This window comes from Phymastichus coffea, unplaced genomic scaffold (genome assembly GCF_024137745.1).
Source record: "Phymastichus coffea isolate CEN01 unplaced genomic scaffold, Cenicafe_Pcof_1.1 PCOF00099, whole genome shotgun sequence".
NCBI classification, from domain to species: Eukaryota; Metazoa; Arthropoda; class Insecta; order Hymenoptera; family Eulophidae; genus Phymastichus; species Phymastichus coffea.
This window is the reverse complement of record NW_026706910.1, coordinates 210,713-230,687: the sequence shown is the minus strand read 5'-3', so window position 1 is coordinate 230,687 and position 19,975 is coordinate 210,713. Positions and strand designations below refer to the sequence as shown.

The 19,975-nt window shown below is 38.2% G+C and overlaps 4 protein-coding genes across 4 annotated transcripts; 3 read left to right on the top strand and 1 right to left on the bottom strand.

Moving 5' to 3' along the window:
* Nucleotides 1-500: 500 nt before the first annotated feature.
* LOC131670065 (transmembrane protein 70 homolog, mitochondrial) lies at nt 501-1,647 on the bottom strand. The gene is made up of 3 exons (XM_058945388.1): nt 1,281-1,647; nt 776-1,195; nt 501-717 (listed from the first exon to the last, which is right to left on the bottom strand). The coding sequence occupies exons 1-3, from the start codon at nt 1,401-1,403 to the stop codon at nt 505-507; spliced, it is 756 nt and encodes a 251-aa protein (XP_058801371.1). The 5' UTR covers nt 1,404-1,647; the 3' UTR covers nt 501-504.
* A 102-nt stretch (nt 1,648-1,749) lies between these two features.
* On the top strand, nt 1,750-6,061 carry LOC131670063 (ethanolaminephosphotransferase 1-like). The gene is made up of 8 exons (XM_058945386.1): nt 1,750-1,930; nt 2,006-2,263; nt 2,347-2,415; nt 2,490-2,682; nt 2,758-3,178; nt 3,254-3,434; nt 3,510-3,686; nt 3,775-6,061. Exons 2-8 carry the CDS (start codon nt 2,204-2,206, stop codon nt 3,835-3,837), a joined length of 1,164 nt encoding a protein of 387 aa, XP_058801369.1. The 5' UTR covers nt 1,750-1,930; nt 2,006-2,203; the 3' UTR covers nt 3,838-6,061.
* Nucleotides 6,062-7,749: 1,688 nt separating this feature from the next.
* On the top strand, nt 7,750-13,264 carry LOC131670064 (partitioning defective 6 homolog beta-like). Its single transcript, XM_058945387.1, has 5 exons — nt 7,750-9,312; nt 9,411-9,639; nt 9,730-9,860; nt 9,932-10,201; nt 10,415-13,264. Exons 1-5 carry the CDS (start codon nt 9,253-9,255, stop codon nt 10,718-10,720), a joined length of 996 nt encoding a protein of 331 aa, XP_058801370.1. The 5' UTR covers nt 7,750-9,252; the 3' UTR covers nt 10,721-13,264.
* A 219-nt stretch (nt 13,265-13,483) lies between these two features.
* On the top strand, nt 13,484-19,422 carry LOC131670088 (myosin-9-like). Its single transcript, XM_058945448.1, has 17 exons — nt 13,484-13,744; nt 13,804-13,861; nt 13,942-14,183; nt 14,246-14,350; nt 14,435-14,503; nt 14,568-14,687; nt 14,749-14,943; nt 15,026-15,290; nt 15,347-15,426; nt 15,485-15,755; nt 15,872-15,979; nt 16,044-16,266; nt 16,329-16,956; nt 17,015-17,176; nt 17,239-17,403; nt 17,873-18,044; nt 19,358-19,422. Exons 1-17 carry the CDS (start codon nt 13,484-13,486, stop codon nt 19,420-19,422), a joined length of 3,189 nt encoding a protein of 1,062 aa, XP_058801431.1.
* Nucleotides 19,423-19,975: the final 553 nt, after the last annotated feature.

The following is a 19,975-nucleotide window of genomic DNA, read 5'->3' as shown; positions in this document are numbered from 1 at the left end:
GTATGCTATAGAGAATGCAAGTATATATTTTTCTTTTATTTCTTTTTACTATATTTTATTTATTTATGTTTATTATTTCTTTTTTTTTTTTGAGAGAACGAAGAAAAAAGTCATTGAAAACAGCGTTGCATTTCCGTTTTCTTTTTTCCTTGAACCGTGTATCCAAACGACTGATAAATCATTGTAATGCATATACTATTTTTTTAACGCCATTTTATTGCTTAAATGTAATAATCGTATGTGATCAAACGATGAGTATGTTAACAATTTATTTATTTCCTTTTCGTTATCTTTAACGATTGTTTGCGACAAGCTTGGTAAAATCTCAATTTACAAACTTCACATTCGAATTAAATTCACCCTCACAGCTACCCCGCACTGAAGTTTCATCAAATGTACATATTTTGTAATTAGAAAAACCTCATTATAATGTTCTATTAGAAATGAAAAGTGAACCACCACAAAGATAGTGTACAGTAATAATGATAATAAAAAATACTATGACTAGACATTGTCTGGCTTATATATTTTTTTTGGCTTGGGTTTCATGGTACCACCTTGAAGATCCAATGGTTTATCATATCCCATTATCCTTATATAATGCTTCTGTTCAGAAAAGTCTTCAGCATCTAAAAACATAGGCTTACCCTTGATAGCACAAGTAGTAAACATTCCAAGTATCGTAGGGATAGTGACATCCTGAGGAGTGAACTCGACCTAGAAAGAAACATTACGATATAATTCATAAAATTTTTTCATGCAGTCCTTTGTTTACCTTTTTCTCTTTAACAAATATGTTGTAAGTAACGGCAGTATATGTATCTTTAACAGGATCATACAAAACTTGAATTATATATCTTTTTGTAACATAGTGAAGCAAGACTGGAGTCGCAACAGCAAAAGCAGCCAATACTGCAAATGTTGGTATCGTCCATTTAGTAGCAATACCTCCCATAACTGCTTTCATGTAAATTAGAGGCTGAACTCCTAAAGCCAAAAATGTCGTAGACAGAGAGAAAAATTTAATGTTTCTAACTCTGAGAGACAGCATTCCTTCATATACAATTTCCTTTCCATCTTCAGTTTTTTTCACTTCAAACTGTTCAGTCTCACTTTTGTTCACGTTTCTCTTTCTTGTTGCACCACTTAACGTAGAATACGTTTGTCGTGAAGCAGTTGACAAAGTGTATAATGCCTGAAGTAAAAAAATTATTTTTTATAATAATGTGATACTCATGCAATTGTTTATTTTGTCTATTTATGCAACAATAAATCCTAACCTTGTAATCGTAATTGTTCTGTACATGTGATAATGAATCTAAACTAATTTTAAACAAGGTACATTTTGTGGTACCAATTCGGAATCCTCGACCGAGGAAAGCAGCTCGAAAAGCCAGAGCCATGTCATAAATTTTTTAGTCTTATCAGTTGAAAATCAAAGAAAATACATCATACACGAATCAACTTTTGTACGATATTTAAACGCTGCAGCCTGCAGTACTATCTGCAGCAGGCTGTAAAGACGAGAGATCCGTCCGTGTACGAGATTCCGTTAGATCCACAAACTAGTAAGCGAATCAAAGGTTCGGTTACAACAGCAAAATCTAGTGTGGCAAACGCTAAGAATAACCCTTGATTCGAGCTACACGCACGCACAATGACAATCGAAGCATCGTTCGATAGTGCGCACATGGGCGGCGCGGAAAGTAGTTGGCACGAGGGCGGGAGCGGGAAGGAGAGTGCACGCGCGCACGTGTATGTGTGAACGTGCATTAACGCGTTCATACATGCATGCATTGCCTACAGTGTCGGTTTGGCCGGGCGTACGACAGTTAGTAGTTCCACGACGGCGTCCACGCGCGCGACCTAACAGAGAATTGCGCTTACTTTCATTTTCATTTGCTGCAGTTATGGAAGAGCCGTTGCTCATGTGAATAGACGTAGTTCTGATTCGTAGTCTATTAATTCGTAGATAGCCCGTATATGACATATCGGCTTTTTCCAGTACTCGGACTAGACAATTGACGCACGAGAGGGTGGCGCGTCATTGACTCATTGATTGCAGGATTTTCATGTGGAAGCGCACACGTTGACTAGTCACTACTAACGCGAGTCAGTGAAAGATAGTTTTGATATCCGATTGTTGTAATATATATGTATATATGTATATATATATATTTATTGCGGATTAGTAGTTGACAAAATGAAGTTGGAATTAGAGTACCTTTCTCAGGAGCATTTGTCAGGCTTCGAAAATTATAAAGTAAGTTTTTACAGAATGTCTGATATGAGCTTTCTTCAATTATGATAAACTTACACTAATTACCTCATGTCTATCCTCTACAGTATAGTTCGCTGGATACCAGTCCACTTAGTGTGTATATTATGCACCCATTTTGGAATAAAGTTGTACAAGTAACTTGACAATCTTCATTTATTTTCCATATATGGATACAACAATTTCTTATCTATTATTTAATTGTTTTTAGCTTTGTCCAAGATGGGTCGCACCAAATTTACTGACATTCGCAGGCTTCCTATTCACAGTATGGAATTTTATCATGTTTTCGATATATGATTACTACTATTATGCCTCAAGTGATGATCATCCTGAATATCAAAATATTCCAAGATGGGTCTTTGCTGCTGGAGCATTTAATGTTTTCATGGCTTATACTCTTGGTGAGTAATTTTAACAAATTTTATGAAACTCAAACAAATTGATGTACAATAAAGCAGATACGTTGGTTTTGGTAGATGGAATTGATGGCAAACAGGCAAGAAGAACAGAGTCATCTGGTCCATTGGGAGAACTGTTTGATCATGGTTTAGATAGTTGGACTACTGTCTATATTACCAGCTGTATGTTTTCTGTTTTTGGTCGAACAGAACACAGTGTATCAACTTTGAGGATGTACTTTATTTTGTGGAATGTGTTTATTAACTTTCATCTAAGTCACTGGGAAAAATACAACACAGGAGTACTATTTTTGCCCTGGAGCTATGATGCTTCAATGTTAGGAACTGTTATTGTCTTTATTATAACATACATTGGAGGACATGAGTTTTGGAAGTTTGATCTGCCTTGGGGAATTAATGCAGGTAGCATGTTTGAAATGTTCCTGTACTTGAATGCAATTGTGTCTAGTTTGCCAGTTGTACTCTGGAATATTTATAAGTAAGTTCCAACTGAAATAACTGTGAAATTTTATTTTATAATATAACAATTTATTATGAATAAAAAAAATTTCAGGTCATATAGAGATGAAACTGGGAAAATGAGATCATTTTCAGAAGCTATAAGACCATTAGTACCATTAGCAGTTTTATTTACTATTTGCACCGTATGGGTAATATACTCTCCAACTCAAATTATAGAGGCAGACCCAAGAATAGTTTTTTTTACCGTTGGAACTATGTATTCCAATATTTGTGTAAATATCTACTAACATTATTATATATTTTTCATACTCTATAACCACTTCTAATTTAAAGTTATTTTATTCCAGTGCCGACTAATTGTAGCACAAATGAGTAACACAAGATGTGAAATATTTTCGTGGATTCTTTTCCCTGCTGCTGGCACAGCATTGTTAGTGTTCATTTTTCCTAGTTTAGATTTGAAGCTGATGTATTTATTAGCTATCGGTGCTCTACTAGCTCACATACACTATGGCACATGTGTTGTAAGTTTCATAAATGAAAAAAATAATTTTACTCTGCAGAATATTATGCCATTACTTAACTGATTTTAAATATCGAACCAATTTACAGGTGCGGCAGATGTGTCGTCATTTCCGAATCAATACGTTCAGAATAAAAAATCGTGCAGATTGACTACTTGCCGACAATACATGCTGAAAACGAAAGTAATAGGTGATTAGTTGCTATAAGGAGCAAAAACAAACTAAAAAAGATAGAGATCTGACAAAATTTCATCAATACGGAACAGCAGAGATCATACTGCACAGTAATATTTTTGTATGACCTTTATTTTAATTTGATTACTTAATGCTTTTTTCAATTCAAAGACTAGATTAACTTAAAGAATTCCACAGTCATTCACAAAAATTCACTTGCATTACGTTGCCACTAGTACCTGCGAAATATTGATTCGATATGCCGCCATAGTAAATCTAATCTCATTCTACTGTGATTAAAATTGTGATTGCTTAGGGAATGATCGCAGCATTAAGAGTTAGCACTATTTAAAAAAAAGAAAATGCTTGAATGAAATTATTAAGAAAAAAACACGTATCCTTACCTTAAACAACTACGTATAATAGTTAGAATGATACAGCAAATTCGTTACACCATAGATTGAAAAATTCTATACCTATTCTACCTATACAATAGATTTAGTTTGGTTGTCTCGTATCTAGGATAACTGCACCTTCTTCGTTTTTATCATGCATTGTCCCTCGGACGTATGTTAAAAAAATATACATATAAATATATATGTATATGTATATTTTATGCATATATATACACACACATAAATCTTGATTCCAATTAAGACTTTAGCCGTGTGTTGGCTGTACTTGATGTGCTAGTTGAAAGCTAGTTATGTGTGAGTGTGTTTAATTGAACTCAAACACCATGTTCACTCTTGCCTATTTGATCAACAATGTGCTTGTTGCTTGCATATACGTCGTATAATTATTTTTTTCTTGATCGGGCACTGCGTTGATGAGACAAAGTGAAATCTTATTTTAATGGGTGTAATTAACCAAATTTTAGACTTTTACGAATATATTAAAAAAGTGCTTTATTGTTATACTAAAGTACAATCATGAAAATGAGTGAATCAATTATTGTGGGAAAAAAAATAACAATGAACTTTTGTAGAAGAAAAAATTTTCATATTATATCATTATAATTTCACTTTGAACAAATACTACACTAGTGAAAAACGACAAATTTTTGAGATACTATGTCTTTAGAAAAATAACTTCATAGTGCAACGTATTACTGTATTCCCCTAGTCACATAAGATCATTGAAATGTTTTGTTAAGCATGCATTGGCTGTTTGAACGTAATTCATATAATTATTATATTATAATTTTTTTAATAAAAAATTACCAAAAGTTTACAGCATTTCTAAAAATCTTTGATTCTGATTGAATCAAGAGATAGTTTATAAATTACGTTTATTTTTTCCGTAAAACGTCAATGTTATTTTTTTGTTTGTATTCAAAAATTCGTTTAGTCATGATTGATGAATTTTGATAAGACGATTTTCCAAAGTTTTTTTCAATAATCACATTAACTTCCGATAATTATTGTGTATAATATAAGAAACGCATTCTCATAAATAAAAAATATAGTTTGCTATAATTATGAGCCGGATATACATGAATTTTGCTTGTAATTTATAATTGTCAAGTAACGGCATTATTATGTAATTTTATGCTCTCCAAAAAAAAAAAAGAAAAAAAAGTAAACCAACAGAGTATGTACAAACTATTTGACACACATTGTGCCGTGTATTGTGTGTGTATATATATATATATATAATATGAAATAATTGTAAAACTGGTTTTTTTACATGTAGTATATTTTTAACTTAGTAATTGTCTATATGTTCACACAGCCTTGTTATGCTTGATCTGCATCGATAAAATTTGAATGTCGATGTTAAATAAATACTTGAGCTTGTACCAATGTATATTTAAAATATCAAACTTAGCAGTTAAAAAAGATCGTGGAGTTTTCCTTCTGATTGTTTCATCAGTGTTGCAAGTACGATTTCACGTAATTACAAAAAAAAATAATAAACAAAGAAATTAAACGATATAATTACCATTGTATGCGAGGTATTTTATATAGACATCGTATTTTACTTCTCGATTATTTTTTCGTTTGGCAATCAACACAATACCGAAGTAGTTTGTTATGAAACTACTACTTACAAAATTACAAGCTAAAAAAGAATACATAATCAAAAGTGTGTCTTATAAAAAATGTTTATGTCACAAAAATATTGAAGTATATGCATTTTACAAAATTAATAATTGTATTTTATCCTTTTTATAGCGCTTATTATTTTACACTAGATTATTTAATATTATTGACAAATATCAACTGTTCTTAAAAGTTTCCATATAATCAGCTTTAATTTTCCTTCGTTCGTCTGGAGGAGGAAGTTCTGGAACAATTCCTTTCCATCTACGATTCATTGAAATTGACCACTGTACGAAGTTGAACACATTTGAATTATTCATCGAAAATTGTCGACATACTTCACGCATAATAATTTATATACGCACCCAAAACGATTTGCAGGCTTTGTAATTTTCAAAGTAAATTTTGCAAGGGTCTTCTTTAAAATTATTATCCGACATACATTTGTTCACCAAATGGTGTTCCTGGAAGAACATAACAATTAGTATTCCTATCTTTATAGAAATTAGCTTCTGTGCACGGCGATTATTCACTTGCAGACACGGATTGCTGTCTTCGGAATCAAGTCTGCCTTGCAATTTTGATTGCGCAATTTTCTTTTCCTCGCTTAGCCGTTGACGTTCTGCTCTCCTCTCTTCAGCATTCATACTGCATAATCATTCATAAAAAGAGAAGGGTTTCAAATTCATATAAATGTAAATATATATATTACACTACGAGGTTCATCTCATCGAAAAATTTTTATTTAGCTAACATCTAACCATCGACGACTATAAAACAGAGCACGCGGTGTAGTCAAAGAAAAGAGTCGTGTTTTGTATTGCATCCTAATATAAGTATTAATTATTCACGTGGAGTGCCGCGAGATTTACCTCATTAGTATTCATCAAAGCAACACACATGGACAAGCGAACGTTATCTATGTTGCATGCGTGCATAAACTCAAGGTAAAGTTATTGGCTTTTATGTTTTTTTTTACCACAGACGCCACGATTTGAGTTTAATAAAAGGCGCCAGTGTTCAATCGACGACCGCGTGTGCAGTTTTTCTTTTTTCCGGTTGCAGCTGTGCGATCTTACGTAAACAATCAGCACGTCATGTTATTTTTTCCCGGAATGATAATTTTCGAGCTTTTTGCGAAGACGAACATAAAGATGACGTGGCGAATGTTTTGTTGTTCGCTGTAGTAATGTCAGTTTGAAAAGAATTCCACGCTGGCATCGTTAAATTGATCAATATTTCAATCGTTCGTACTTTTTACGACTGCGAATTAATGATTATAATGTCCTTAGGGGAAAAAGTGTGATACGGCAATCCAAGTCCACGAGAAAAAGATATTTCACAATACTTATGTTGCAGATAAATAATTGAACGCACTGATTGCTCTGATTCGAGGAATCGAACTGAATGGAATATTTCAAGATTTAAATCACTACTGGAATATTTGCAACTTAGTAAATGTATATACGTTCTCACAGCCTTGTTATGCTTGATCTGCATCGATAAAATTTGAACGGTCGATCGATGTTAAATAAATATTTGAGCTTGTACCAATGTATATTTAAAGTATCAAACTTAGCAGTTAATATACACATCATCATCGTTTGGTTTCAATAACTAGATCGAGTGTATAGCAAATCAAAAAAAATACACGAATGGACTAATGATACATGAGTGAACTAAGATAAGCTGCGTGCACGGGTTATGAACGCGAGTTGTAAACAAAGTGTAAAAAAGTCGACTTAAACAAGTTTCATCATCTTCCCTCGTCGAAAAATATTTCATTCATTTGTTTATACGAAACACATTCATCGTAATTACATGAAAGATAATACCTACATGAGTAAAGTAATCAGTCTTTCTTCGTTATATACGTAGGTGATAAAGATGTAATCTTTCACAACAAAAATAATACGATGACTATGTTGAATGCAACAAATTTATAAAAAAAGATATCCGCTGTATCTGTCTATCGTGGAAACATCAGCTGCCTGGATTATACGTGTAAAATCTTTGAAGCTCGTGATTTTGGTACAACTGACGTGATGTAAAAAGTCTACGCATGCGTACTTCCATCATTTAAATATGACCCACCGCCATCTAATAGAGTAAAGTAAAGTAAAATCATTTAAATATAATTTGTTGAATCACTCATTGTAAATCTTTAATGCCGTTGTTAGAAATTTTGTATTTATTGTACGCTCAATTTAGAGTACGCGATGAAATCATATGCCCTATCGAGTTTTAAATATATGGCGTGATTTACATATAAATGTCATACCTATAATGGAATGAAAACAACATTTTAAAGCAGTAGGAACACAGCATTTCTTGCGATATATATTCAGTAAAATTATTGAATTAGTTCGTTATCAATACAGTAACTTTGTAAATTCAAACTGCGCACAATGGCAGTGATTAAAATTTCTTTAGTACCGGTGTAGGTAATCTTACGATAACGCTATATTTATATATTGTATCTATGTACATGGCCGCACACCATTGCATTTATATAATAAAACCACGAACTCGTGCTACACCAGTGCAAAAGTCATTTCAAAAAGTCACGTGATCTGCTCCAAAACATGCCAATTGGTCGACAAGCCAGTACATAATCCAATCGCGATCAGTGCTCTTGCGAGGAGACATGTAGGTAAACGTACCTACACATAGGTGTACACACACATCTCGTGAGCGAGAGAGAGAGAGAGAGGGCGAGAGCGGAATGCACGTCGAAGTGGGAAAACCGTATGCGCCGAGGAAGTGAATAATGGAAGAGTCGTGAAGGGACTGCTCTTGCCATCCTCGTCCCAGCCGTGTGCGTGTTGTATGTGTGTGACTCGTCGTCCCGTCAATTTAATCCTCTTCCATCGCGTATAGTCAATAATATCTTTACCCTCGCAAGTGCGCGCAAGACAAGCAATAGTTGAAAATTACGTGAAAAGTGTCTCTCTGCTTGCGTGTGTGTGTGTTATAAGTGTTAGCTTTCGCTTGAGAGCGCGAGATCGTCGTGCGCGAGGAGAAAACGACGGTGTAGCGGCCAACGGCTCGAGCAGGTGTCCGTGACGTCATGTCCAACATGCCAATACTCACTGCATCGAAATGCGGCTGTTTTGATTCACACTAGCCGAGCTTAGCGAGCGAGCCTGAGAGAAAAAAGACAGATAGAAAGAGAGAGAGAGAGAGAGAGAGAGAGAGAGAGAGAGAACGAACGAACGAAGAAGGCTGCTACTACACACGTACACAGTACAACGCAACGGGGGAGTCACTATATTGACTCATGCATTGATTTGCGTTTCCACGCTTTTCATCCACAGTCTTAAGCTTAGCACACACACATCACCAAGATGTCCAAACATAAACTTCACCACCAGGTTAACAGCAATGTCGTGGCTGTTAAGAGCAAGGTAAGTCTAGCAACGCGCTTGTCCTTGCTCTAGTATCCAAATTGAAAATTACTTTTCGTGCTATGACTCGCTCATTTTTTTGTTTCTGTTGTCTATAGTTTGATGCTGATATCATTAGATTTTCCATCAACCGTAATGACTCCACTAGCTACGAAGACTTCAGAAAATTACTGGCCGAGAGACATGAGATAGGCCCTGATTTGAAGTTTAACATTTGGTACACAGATCCTACAGATGGGGATCTCCTTCCTATTAATAATGATAATAATCTAGCAAGGGCAATAGTTGCTGCTAAGCCTCTTTTGAGAATTCTTATTCAAAGGCAAGGTATGTATACATTTCCTTAGTTATTACTATATAGACTAATGTTGAACATTATAGAGTTAGATTATTGATGTGTGATTTTGGTAATTATAGGAGAAGGATTGGAGGATATGAATGGAACCAGTACAATAAAGCATAAGCATAACTTGATATCCAGTATCTTAGGTGGAACACCTGGCAAGCCAAAACCACTTGCCATTTCAAATCCTCATGATTTCAGACAGGTTAGTTAATTTACGACCATATTCCCAGCGATCAATTGATAGTTACTAGTCAATAAATTATGTTTACGTAGGTGTCAGCAATCATTGATGTTGATATTCTGCCTGAAACCTGTCGCAGAGTGAAACTTTTAAAACATGGCTTGGACAAGCCACTTGGTTTTTACATCAAGGATGGTGACAGCTATAGAGTTGGTCCTAATGGTGGAATCGAAAAAGTTCCTGGCGTTTTTATAAGTAGACTAGTACCAGGAGGTTTGGCTGAGGGCACTGGCCTGTTGGCTGTAAATGATGAGGTGCTAGAGGTCAATGGTATCGAGGTGGCTGGTAAAACCTTAGATCAAGTATGTTTTATTTTTCTTTTTTTAGTTTCTAATATCTTTAGAATACAGGAACTTTTGTAATAAGTGAATTAATTTATTGAAAAATGTATATCTTATCTATCAAGTAATTGAAGGAATCTTGTTATCTATTGCTTTGTCGAATGATATTGATACTTATCACTGTATTACGGAATATAGTATATATTTAGTTCATTTTATAAATGCATGTCTTAGGTAACGGACATGATGATCGCGAATTCATCCAACCTAATAATCACAGTGAAACCTGCAAATCAAAGAGCCGCGTTGTCTGTGCCCCGTCGAGGTTCGTTCTCGCGCAACAGTCAACTCTCGTCGGGTAGTCAGCAGTCGATGCAAAGTGCAGCCACTGGAAGCGACGAGGATGCTGACGAGATCGTAGATTTGACTGGAGTCAATTTGCATGACGATGCAACAAGTTCGTCTCATCAATCGCATCATCATCATCATCACCACAACCATCGTTTTAGTCACCACGACCAGGGTGTTCTTCATCTCTGAATGTCTTTGTCTGATTATTCACCCGTATTTCAAACATGCATCTGAAAATACTCTTACGGAAAAGGCAGGTAATCAATTAGCTTTCTCAAACCGACGCGAATGTGTTCGCTAAATTGGGTACACTATATAAAACACAGTGCCTCGAAAAACAAGAAAAATTAGTCCATCAGTAAAAAAAAGAGTCTTAAAGCGAGAAAAGAAAACACTATTTTTCTATAAAAATGTTTGTTCTAATGAATATTTAAGGGCAATAATTACTTAAACAAGATATCAAATATTTTTATTGTTGAATAATGACACTTGTGGAGAAAAAAATCTTTGATCAAACATTTATGAATATTTCGCATCTTGTAGAGGATCGTTGACTAGTAATAAATTGACGATCACAATGCCATGTGCTGATTTATAAGGTGCAAAGATATACTAATGAAAGTCGCCAACTATTGTACATTGTCAAATGTAAAACATTGCCTCGAACAACAATAATGGATAAATAAAAAGTTCGTAGGCAAGGTTAGCTCGCGAATTAAAAAATAACGTGGCTTTTGCCAAACTTGAGTTAGGTAATGCAATGATATTTAATCATCTATTAGAGAAATATCCAAAACCAACTTAGCAATATCACGACTGTCATTCAGGTATTGTTAAGATTATTATATTCAGCGATCGATTTGTCAATGTATATTATTTAGTACTTAATTATTTTATGGGATATTTTGAGCGTACTTAAAGAGTACATGTATTATTGCAATTTATCGGATGCCACGACAGTAGGATTTTTCCAAATCAAACTTAGTTTTTTACTTGTGTTTTTAGAAATTGTTTTTTTACATCATCATTTTACAAGTTAATCAATTTCACTCGTAAAAATCTCGTTACCTTGTCTAGAATGTACCACGTAAATGCTACGTTAATTATCGTTATAATTGTTTATATCTTACGTCTCCATTTTTTTTGCACAAACAGTGAAAGAATTTGATATTTGTTTAGATTGGAATTTCTGTGATGATTTTTACGTATGCTTTAATATTCATGGCTTGCAGCTGAAATAATTAATTCATTCGATATAATTTTAGTATTCTAATTAACTCACGTGGAATATACCGATTGTATAATCTATGGTGTAACTTTTAATTTATATTTTTTACATTTGAAATACATGGACGTAAATGTTGATTTGAAATAATGCATTTTCATACATCGATTTCTTTAGAATTATATTTACAATTTAAAATCTTCATTGTTACTCATTTTACCATGTATATGCTTGTCTATCATTTATTAAAATCAGGGCATAAACTACAAAAATCTTATTAATCAAAAATGAAATAATGAAATCTAGATATTTAATATTTTTTCTCGTTTACGTCTATATGATACATTCGCACTCACACAATAACAAATAAAAAATCACTTTAGGTAAAACATTCTATTAATATCTGGTAATTGTATATAAATAAAAGGACGTATTTCAATAGATTAATTAACAACAGAGGCCTTTATCGAATATATATTTGTAAATAAGTAGAGGTATTGAGAATCGATTAGCTCGAAAAGAACTATTATATATCAACTGAAATCAAATTTGACCAGTCGAAAATACACGTTCTTGTTGCAAAATGTAATGTTAAAGAACAACTTGTAATCGCTCTTTTCTGCGAAGTAGTTTCGAGAAAAAAAAACGATAAAACCTTCTCTTCCGTTAAAATAATCGCACTCGTGTTTCTCAAAAAAGGCGAAGGTTTTTATGAGGTGTCGTGTACTTCTTAGCATGTTGAAGTTTTCGAATTTTAAATCCTTATACTTTTTTAAACGAATGTGTTAATTGTTATCTGATAAGCAATAGATATTAAATTGTATAAATGAAAAGAACAAATTTTTTTAACTCTATGCGCAGCGTTTTTGTCACCCTGCAGCTATATAAGACATATTTAAAAATATGCATTATTGATTAATACTATATATTATATTATGATTATATAATGTAATAGAAGATTAATTGTTTTGCTATCCATGTACTTATTCGCGCGAAAAGAAGAAAATGGACATTAAAAGGTCCAATCATGTCGACCGATATTGCGGTAACAACTTTTATTTTTCCACAAAAAGATGAAGTAAAACTTAATGAATTTAGAGTTTGATTTTTTTACCACACACGACTAATAAAACGTAACGTAAAAAAGCTGCGCCTTTTATCTCTCCCCAGTAACAGAGTTGGTGAGTGCGATCTTACGTTGATTAATAAAAAGTCATAGGAGATATATCTACTATATATTATATATTCTTATGTGAATATTATTGCGATTCGTTATAAACCTGCTGCCGTCAAGTTGCGTACTACTGTCGATCTTTTCTTTTATCTTGAAAAAATATATACGTGAGTGCAGTTTACGTAGACTTTTTTACAAGAGTCATCGCACTTATATGTTATTTTTTTTCCCTGAACTGATTCGAAAATCAGAAAAATTTTTCGAAAGTATTATGATTGTATAGAGAAAGACTTAGCGATTTTTGTATTGATATTGCGATGGCAGCTGATGGGAAATAAAGTATTTTACTGTAAAAAAAAAATATCTCGTGTTGTTGCTATTTTTCCTTCGACAATCATACGGCATCCAAAACAATTGAGCGAAAATTGCTGTTAGTCTCCAGTAAATCTTGCAAAAGTATCATAACCACAAACACTTTTATAAACCTTTTTCTTTTGTACTTTTTTTACCCGTTGTTTATAATGACCTTTGCTAGTTCATCGATAATCGTATGATGTCTTTTGCCGATTATGGTTACAACGTTTTTCCATTCAACTCGCAAGAGGACGAAGATGTTTTGGAAATCTGCGGGGACTGTGTTTTGCCGAAAAATATATTCGAAGGCGATTCAGGAAAATCCTGTTATCACGTGATAATCGAGCATCTCATCGATCTTGGCTCTTACACTGAAAATGAGCTCGCAGCCGCCAGAAAGGAGTTAGAAAAGTTTAAAACTTTAAGGCTTACTTGGGAGCAGATTGAGCAGCTTAAAAATGTAAAAATGTTGATGAATGCAGTGTGAATATCAATCAGTTAATCGCTTAAAAATTTCAGTTTGGATTGGATTTCAATCAAAACGAGGACATAGGTTGTAGTCGAGCTTTGATCACAAGTAAATTCTAAAAACCTCCTAATTACTTATTATTCTGCAATCGTCACAAGCAACCAACCTTCACTCAATTATTTTTCTAGTAAACTTGAATGACAGTTCGTGCAATGAGAATAGCAATCAGGCGAGAAACGTGAGTCAATTTTCCAGTGCAACCAAGCGAATAATTCTTTCAAATTCCCTATTAAATCAGGCTACAGGCATCTCATTATTCTGCAAGAATTCCGATCTCAATTGCCGTAGCAAAGTCATTGACGAGGAATCATTCCGCGCGACGATCATTCAAAAAGACTCGGAAATCATCTCTCTAAAGAACGAAAATGCCGTGGGTATCGATGATGTCGTTCATTTGAAACATAGCTAAAACTCGTTTGTTATGGTAATCAGGCGAAAGAGATGGAGTTACGCGAACTCGAGGAGCAGAATAAAGACTTGGAGCTGATAAAAGATAAGTTGAAGGACGAGATCGATTTGTTGGAAAGCAGTTCGAGAGTTCGTATCGCGTGTTGTTCTCCAACGCTTGAGGAGACCAAATAATAGTTTGCAAACCTTTGTTATTTGAGTTTTCGCCCTCAGATATCGCAGTCGCAAATCGAGCGTATCGTCAAGCAGAAGAACAAAGAGATCCAGATATCGCGGGAGAGCGTACGTAGAACGCAATTATTGTGGAGCAGTGACAGTCAGAAAAATGATAATTCTTTTCGCGCAGAGCGAGAGGTTGGGCCAAGAGTTACAGGAGGAGCGTAAAGCGAGGATACACGTCGAAAGGAAGATCGAGAAGTTACAGAAGGAGCTGCAAGAGGCGCACAGTCTTCGCAAAAATTTGTCGGTAAGCTAATCGTAGCTCGAAAAAGGCAGCTCTGAAAATTAAAAGAATCGTTGAAATGTAGGATGAGTTGAACACGATGAAGCGCCGAGTTCAAATGCTGGAATGTTCAAATGCGACGAACCTGGCGAGAATGAAGCAGTTACAGATCGACCGCGACAGTCTCTACCAGGAAAATTGCGAGAACGTGGACGAAACTGAGAAACTGCTCGACATCATCGAGGGGACGGACGAGAAATATCGCACGCTCAAAGTATCCGTCAGCGTTCGATCGAATTTTTCGTCAACTTTCGCACTGATCCTTCCGTTGACAGGCAGAATTGTCCGCAGCGAGAGAAGAGCTGAGCGTCCGCGAGCAGAAGCTCGGCGAGTGTCGCAACCAACTGGAAACGATGCAGCGCGAGGTAGGCAAACTCATCGGTGATTTGGTCGGTTGTCTCGGCGCTGAAATCGAGGAAGATACGGAAGATGTTTACGCGAGAGCAAGAGAGCTCACCCGGGGACTCATCGATGTTGTGAAGGAGCACGAACAATGTTGGGAGCAGAGGGTCAGTTTGATCAAGGAGATCGATCGGCATAAGGCTATAAATCAGGATCGCGATACTGGTAAAGGACAGTCGACTTGGAATCTTGAAGAAGGTTTGATCGTTGGCTGTTCACAGTTGGTACGACGGAGATCGAAAGTGCAAATCGCGAACTTGCAAGGCTAAAGCGCGCCGTGACGAGCTTGGACGACTCGAAAGTGAGTTAGTTCGTGGAAGTGTCCCGGCTGGATGAAACAATCGATTGCTCGCGTGTAGGTTGCGCTGAAGAAAATCGGAAGTGACGTGATCGTTCGAATGGACAGTCGGAGATTCAAGAGAACCGAGCAAGCTTGCCAGAAGCTTGCCAGCGAAGCTTCGCAGGCTCTTCAGAAGCTGGATCAGACTATCAGCGAGCACGAGGTTTACAGGAAGTGCGAGAGCTTCTTGTTACTGGAATTGGAGAATTTGCAAGAGGCTCTGAACGGCGCGGAGAGGACTATTAGTGGTACGAGCGAGTCTTTTTCTCTAACACGCTTAGAGAAAACAAGTTACAGTGCGGCAGATTTAACTGCGTAGGTTTGGACTTGGACGCGAGTCTCAATCAACTGGACGTGGATTCTCCACTCGCTGAGCTCGAAGAAAAGCGAAAAAAACTGCTGGAAGAGAGCGGAAATAATTCGATCGTCGAGAGCGTTTTGTCGAAACAGCTTGTGCAAAGGGTGCAGACTTCCAAGCAAATCGTCGTGAGAATTACGTCCGCTTTACGCGAGGGTACGGCCAATGAATTCTATCCGAAAAATGCTCGTATTGATTTGTCGGGTGGGCGCGCGAGTAGATTCGATTTCGAAGACGACGTACAACAAGAAGCTGGAGGAGCAATTGCAACAAGCTCTCGCGGCAGTCAACGAGGTAGGCGTTGAAAAGTGTCAGCTGGAGAACGAGTGCAACGAGTGCAGGAATCGATGCAGGGAGCTCGATGCCAAAGTTGAGAAATTGCAGGCGGAATTGACGGAGAAATCCAAAGATTGCCGGTCTGTAAGAGAAAAGATGCAAGCCAGGTTTGTCTCCTTCGAGCGCTCACCGGAAAACGCACTGTTCTTTCGACGTTTCTTCTCAAAAGATTGGATCACTTCCGCAAAGAGAACGACGCCCTAAGCAAACGGCTAACGCTGACCGAGCGCCTTTACCAAGACAGTCGCTCGGAGAACGCGGCACTGCACAAGGAAGCCCAGAATCACGAGCTCAAACTGCAGGAGTACAGCAAGATGAACGACTATCTAAACAGCAAAGTCGAGGAAGTGACAGCGATGCTCGCGCAGCAAGAGCGAGCATTCGTTCAAGAGACGATGCGGAGCGTGGATCTCGACGGCTTCGGTTCGCGATACGACACGATTATCGAGCTCCAGCGCGAGAAAGAGGAGCTATGGAAGAAGCTCGCGATCAAGGAGTCGCAATTGGCCAACCAGTCGACGTGTAACGAGAAGCTGCAGATGAGTTTGAGCAAGATACACGAGGAGAACAAGTTTCTGGAGAAGGTTATCGAGAGCTTGAAGAGGGACAACGAGAGGATGGAACAAGGCGCGATCAACGGGGAGAGGATCAATCTCGTCGTCAAGTGCGACAAATTGCTCGACAAAATCGAGAGTATTAATAAGCTCGCCAAACCCTGTCAGAAGACGAGTTCGACCAGCTACACTGACACGGCTGTCCGGGGATTCGAGAAGGAGATCAAGAGTTACAAGGAGAAAGTGAGTACGAACGTGTCGGAGTGATGGCAGGATCGCTTGATGTGTGGTTTCGATGTAGCTGCGTTACCAGGAGAAGGAATTGCTGATGAAGGAGAAGGAAATCGTCGACCAGAACCAAAAAATCGAGCAGCTGCAGAAGGCCAGGGACGAGATCTCGCCGCTCCGAAAGCGGCTCGAAGCCTTGACTCGCGAGAAGTGTCAGATCGAAGACGAGCTCAAAGTTCGTTAATCGCTTTGGCGATGACGAGTTCAAATGTCACTTGACGCCATGTATCCTTACAGCAAATGCAAATCAAGTACGAGGACAAGCTCGCCAAGATGTACAAGCAGTACGAACATTCCAAGCTCGAGCTGCTCAAGAGGCACAACGAAAGTATAAAGCAACTCGAAGACAAATACGCCGAGATGGCGCGCGAAGAGGAGATCGGTTCTCAAACTTGGCTGCAGGTAATTGTTTATTGCTTTTCGATGTTTTTACATTATCAGTTTGTTTTGTTAATGAGTTTAGTTGTAAATGTAAAATTTGTTAATCATTCGGTATGTCAGAGCTTTAGTTTTGTAGTTCATACGCGTAGACGGACGACCCTGTAAATTGATGTGCATTTAAATTAGGTTATATTGATGAGGTATATTATTTTGATTTTTTATCAAGATTGTAATTAATATAGCTTAAGTATTTATCAAAATGGTATTGAAATCGTTAAATCGTTCATTTCAATTCATTGAAAGTTTTTCGATTACGCTGTAAAAAATAAAGCATCACTGATTCAAACAACGCGAGCAAGCCCCGCAGATAAGAAACTGTCAGAATCGTCATAAGGTAGTCAAAGAAAATGAGCAGCGTAGAAACGGACTGCTGCAACAAGTGGAGAGAACTCGATAAACGTAGCTACAAAGCAACCGAACCGCCCAACAGACGCTGAGCGCGAGCGAGATGCAGACGCTGCACGACAAAATTTGCAAGAGCCAAGCGTGCCCGAGCATCCCGTTCGAGCGCGATCACCACGAGGAGCAGAGGAAGGCGACGCTGTCGAGCAAAGCTTCGGTCTCGAGTTACGGCAGCAAGCGTCCGCTTCCAGCTAAGAAAGGTATACGGTAGCAAGCTCGCCCGCGACGATCCCGGATCGCGCACTAAACCGGCGCCGCCGTCGTCGTCGTCACTAGCAGCCGACGCGAGGTCGGTGAAAAGTTCGTCGTCGAAGCCCGGCAGCCGTCAGAGAGTGCTCGTCGCCGAGAAGGACGCCTCCGCGCGCGGCAGACGATAAACAACGAGCAGAGTGAGAGAGCAGCGAGCGAAAACCTCGCACCCCCGCTGGTGATTGATACAGTAGGTGTTTAGCGCCGCTCTTGCTCGCGCGCTCCTTATCGTTTTTAATGACACTCGCTGAGTCAGCGAGAGCTGCAGCGCTCGAAACTTTAATATCACCGCACGTGCACCACTCGCTCGCTCGCTCGCTCGCTCGCTCTCGGCTGGATCCGATTTCGCCAAGGAGTGTTTGACGAGTGACGCGCGCGAAACTGTTCCGCTCTACTTTCTTAATCCCCCCCCCCCTTCCCTCCCAACCGCCCACTGCAGACACGCTCGTATCGATGGAAATTTTTTCTCGCGATACTCAATGTACGCCTTTCGATTTTCACTCTTCCCGCGCACGAGTTCGTGTACGATGCTAGGCTCTGGAATTGGGAAAATAAATCATTACTTTTTATGACCTGCAAATAGGAGACAGTACAGTGTTGTTATGCTCGGCGTCGGGACAATCGAACTTTTGATATGCACAACTACGCAGTCACGCTGAATGCGTTGCGACCAATGAGAGCAAAATGACGAAAACTTAGTTGTCAAATGAAAACGATATCGAGAAAATCACCACGGAAATTAAGTCAATCAGCGCGAAGGAGAAGAAAAAAAGAGATGCCAAGTCGTTAAGCGTTTCATGCTGTTTACAACCCCCTAGAAAGAAAGTCAAGTTCATCCCCCCACCCCCATAAAACCAAAGCGGGAGGCGCGTTACTTTTGAATTTCTGTCCATTAAAATTCAATGTCAATTGCGCGCCGGCGTATCTCCGCCTCGTCAGATAAGCTGCTCGCTCTCTTTCACTTTTAAAATTACGGAAGGGTGACGCTCCCCGCGCGACACGCGAGCAGGGGGCTATATATTTTTGAAGGATGGCCGAAATTAGATCGGAGATTTTTATGTGTCGGCCGTTTGAAAGTTTTTATGGTCGCTGTGTTCGGAGATCGCGCGGTTCATTGATTTCGGAAACTGGCGTTTAGTTTGTGTGTATGGCTTTAAATTGGCGGGCCGTTCATATAGATATATATATATATTTTTTTTCTCGATGGATGATTTCACCGTCAGGGCGATTGATTCATATTTTTCGATATACTCGCGTGTTTCAGATTGGCTGGTTATTAATTGGATACTTGAAGAATTGGATCAAAACAGTTCGGTATTCGAGGCGTGAAAAATTGTAGCGTGTCCCCGCGCGCGTCATGATTTTAAACACGTTCGGAGAAAGATCGACGCGCATAAAAACTGTGTTCCGCTCGAAGCGCAATTGTCGCTTTGATTTTCGAAATTGCAAAAATCGCGTTATCCGGGATGGAAAATTCACAAGATTTTCGTCATTCGAGTGCCGCGAAGTAACAGGAATATCCAATTCTCACCAGCGTCGTTTATCCGTAAGCCAATCTCGCACGAGTCGTTAATCACGCTCGCGCATGCAGAGCGCACGACGGGCTTAATTTTAATTATGAGATAATCAGCGTAGCCACGCGATTATCCTCGCGTTCAACAGGGGAGGAATGGGAGTGGGGAAGGGGGGAGGGGGGAGGGTACAACAATGTATTACGCTCGACCCCCCCACCTCCGTTTCGGCCGCAAACGCGCGACCGCGATGCGACTCACCCCTCAACAATTTGTTAACTGCCGTCGAATTAACTCGCGCGAGGCGCTGTCCTTTGAGAGCCAACGCTCGTTAGTCGAATCCTCTCGCACTTCGATTGACTCTCCGCGCG

Bases quoted from the DNA above. Each gene is read 5' to 3' on its own strand.
- LOC131670065 (XM_058945388.1), bottom strand. From the start codon at position 1,403: ATGGCTCTGGCTTTTCGAGCTGCTTTCCTCGGTCGAGGATTCCGAATT. The intron at 1,196-1,280 runs GTTAGGATTTAT...TTTTTACTTCAG, and splicing joins AGAACAATTACGATTACAAG to GCATTATACACTTTGTCAAC. The intron at 718-775 runs GTAAACAAAGGA...GTTTCTTTCTAG, and splicing joins TATTTGTTAAAGAGAAAAAG to GTCGAGTTCACTCCTCAGGA.
- LOC131670063 (XM_058945386.1), top strand. From the start codon at position 2,204: ATGAAGTTGGAATTAGAGTACCTTTCTCAGGAGCATTTGTCAGGCTTC. The intron at 2,264-2,346 runs GTAAGTTTTTAC...TATCCTCTACAG, and splicing joins CAGGCTTCGAAAATTATAAA to TATAGTTCGCTGGATACCAG. The intron at 3,435-3,509 runs GTAAATATCTAC...ATTTTATTCCAG, and splicing joins CTATGTATTCCAATATTTGT to TGCCGACTAATTGTAGCACA.
- LOC131670064 (XM_058945387.1), top strand. From the start codon at position 9,253: ATGTCCAAACATAAACTTCACCACCAGGTTAACAGCAATGTCGTGGCT. The intron at 9,313-9,410 runs GTAAGTCTAGCA...TGTTGTCTATAG, and splicing joins TCGTGGCTGTTAAGAGCAAG to TTTGATGCTGATATCATTAG. The intron at 9,861-9,931 runs GTTAGTTAATTT...ATGTTTACGTAG, and splicing joins ATCCTCATGATTTCAGACAG to GTGTCAGCAATCATTGATGT.
- LOC131670088 (XM_058945448.1), top strand. From the start codon at position 13,484: ATGTCTTTTGCCGATTATGGTTACAACGTTTTTCCATTCAACTCGCAA. The intron at 14,351-14,434 runs GTTCGTATCGCG...TTTCGCCCTCAG, and splicing joins TGTTGGAAAGCAGTTCGAGA to ATATCGCAGTCGCAAATCGA. The intron at 16,267-16,328 runs GTTTGTCTCCTT...TCTTCTCAAAAG, and splicing joins AGAGAAAAGATGCAAGCCAG to ATTGGATCACTTCCGCAAAG.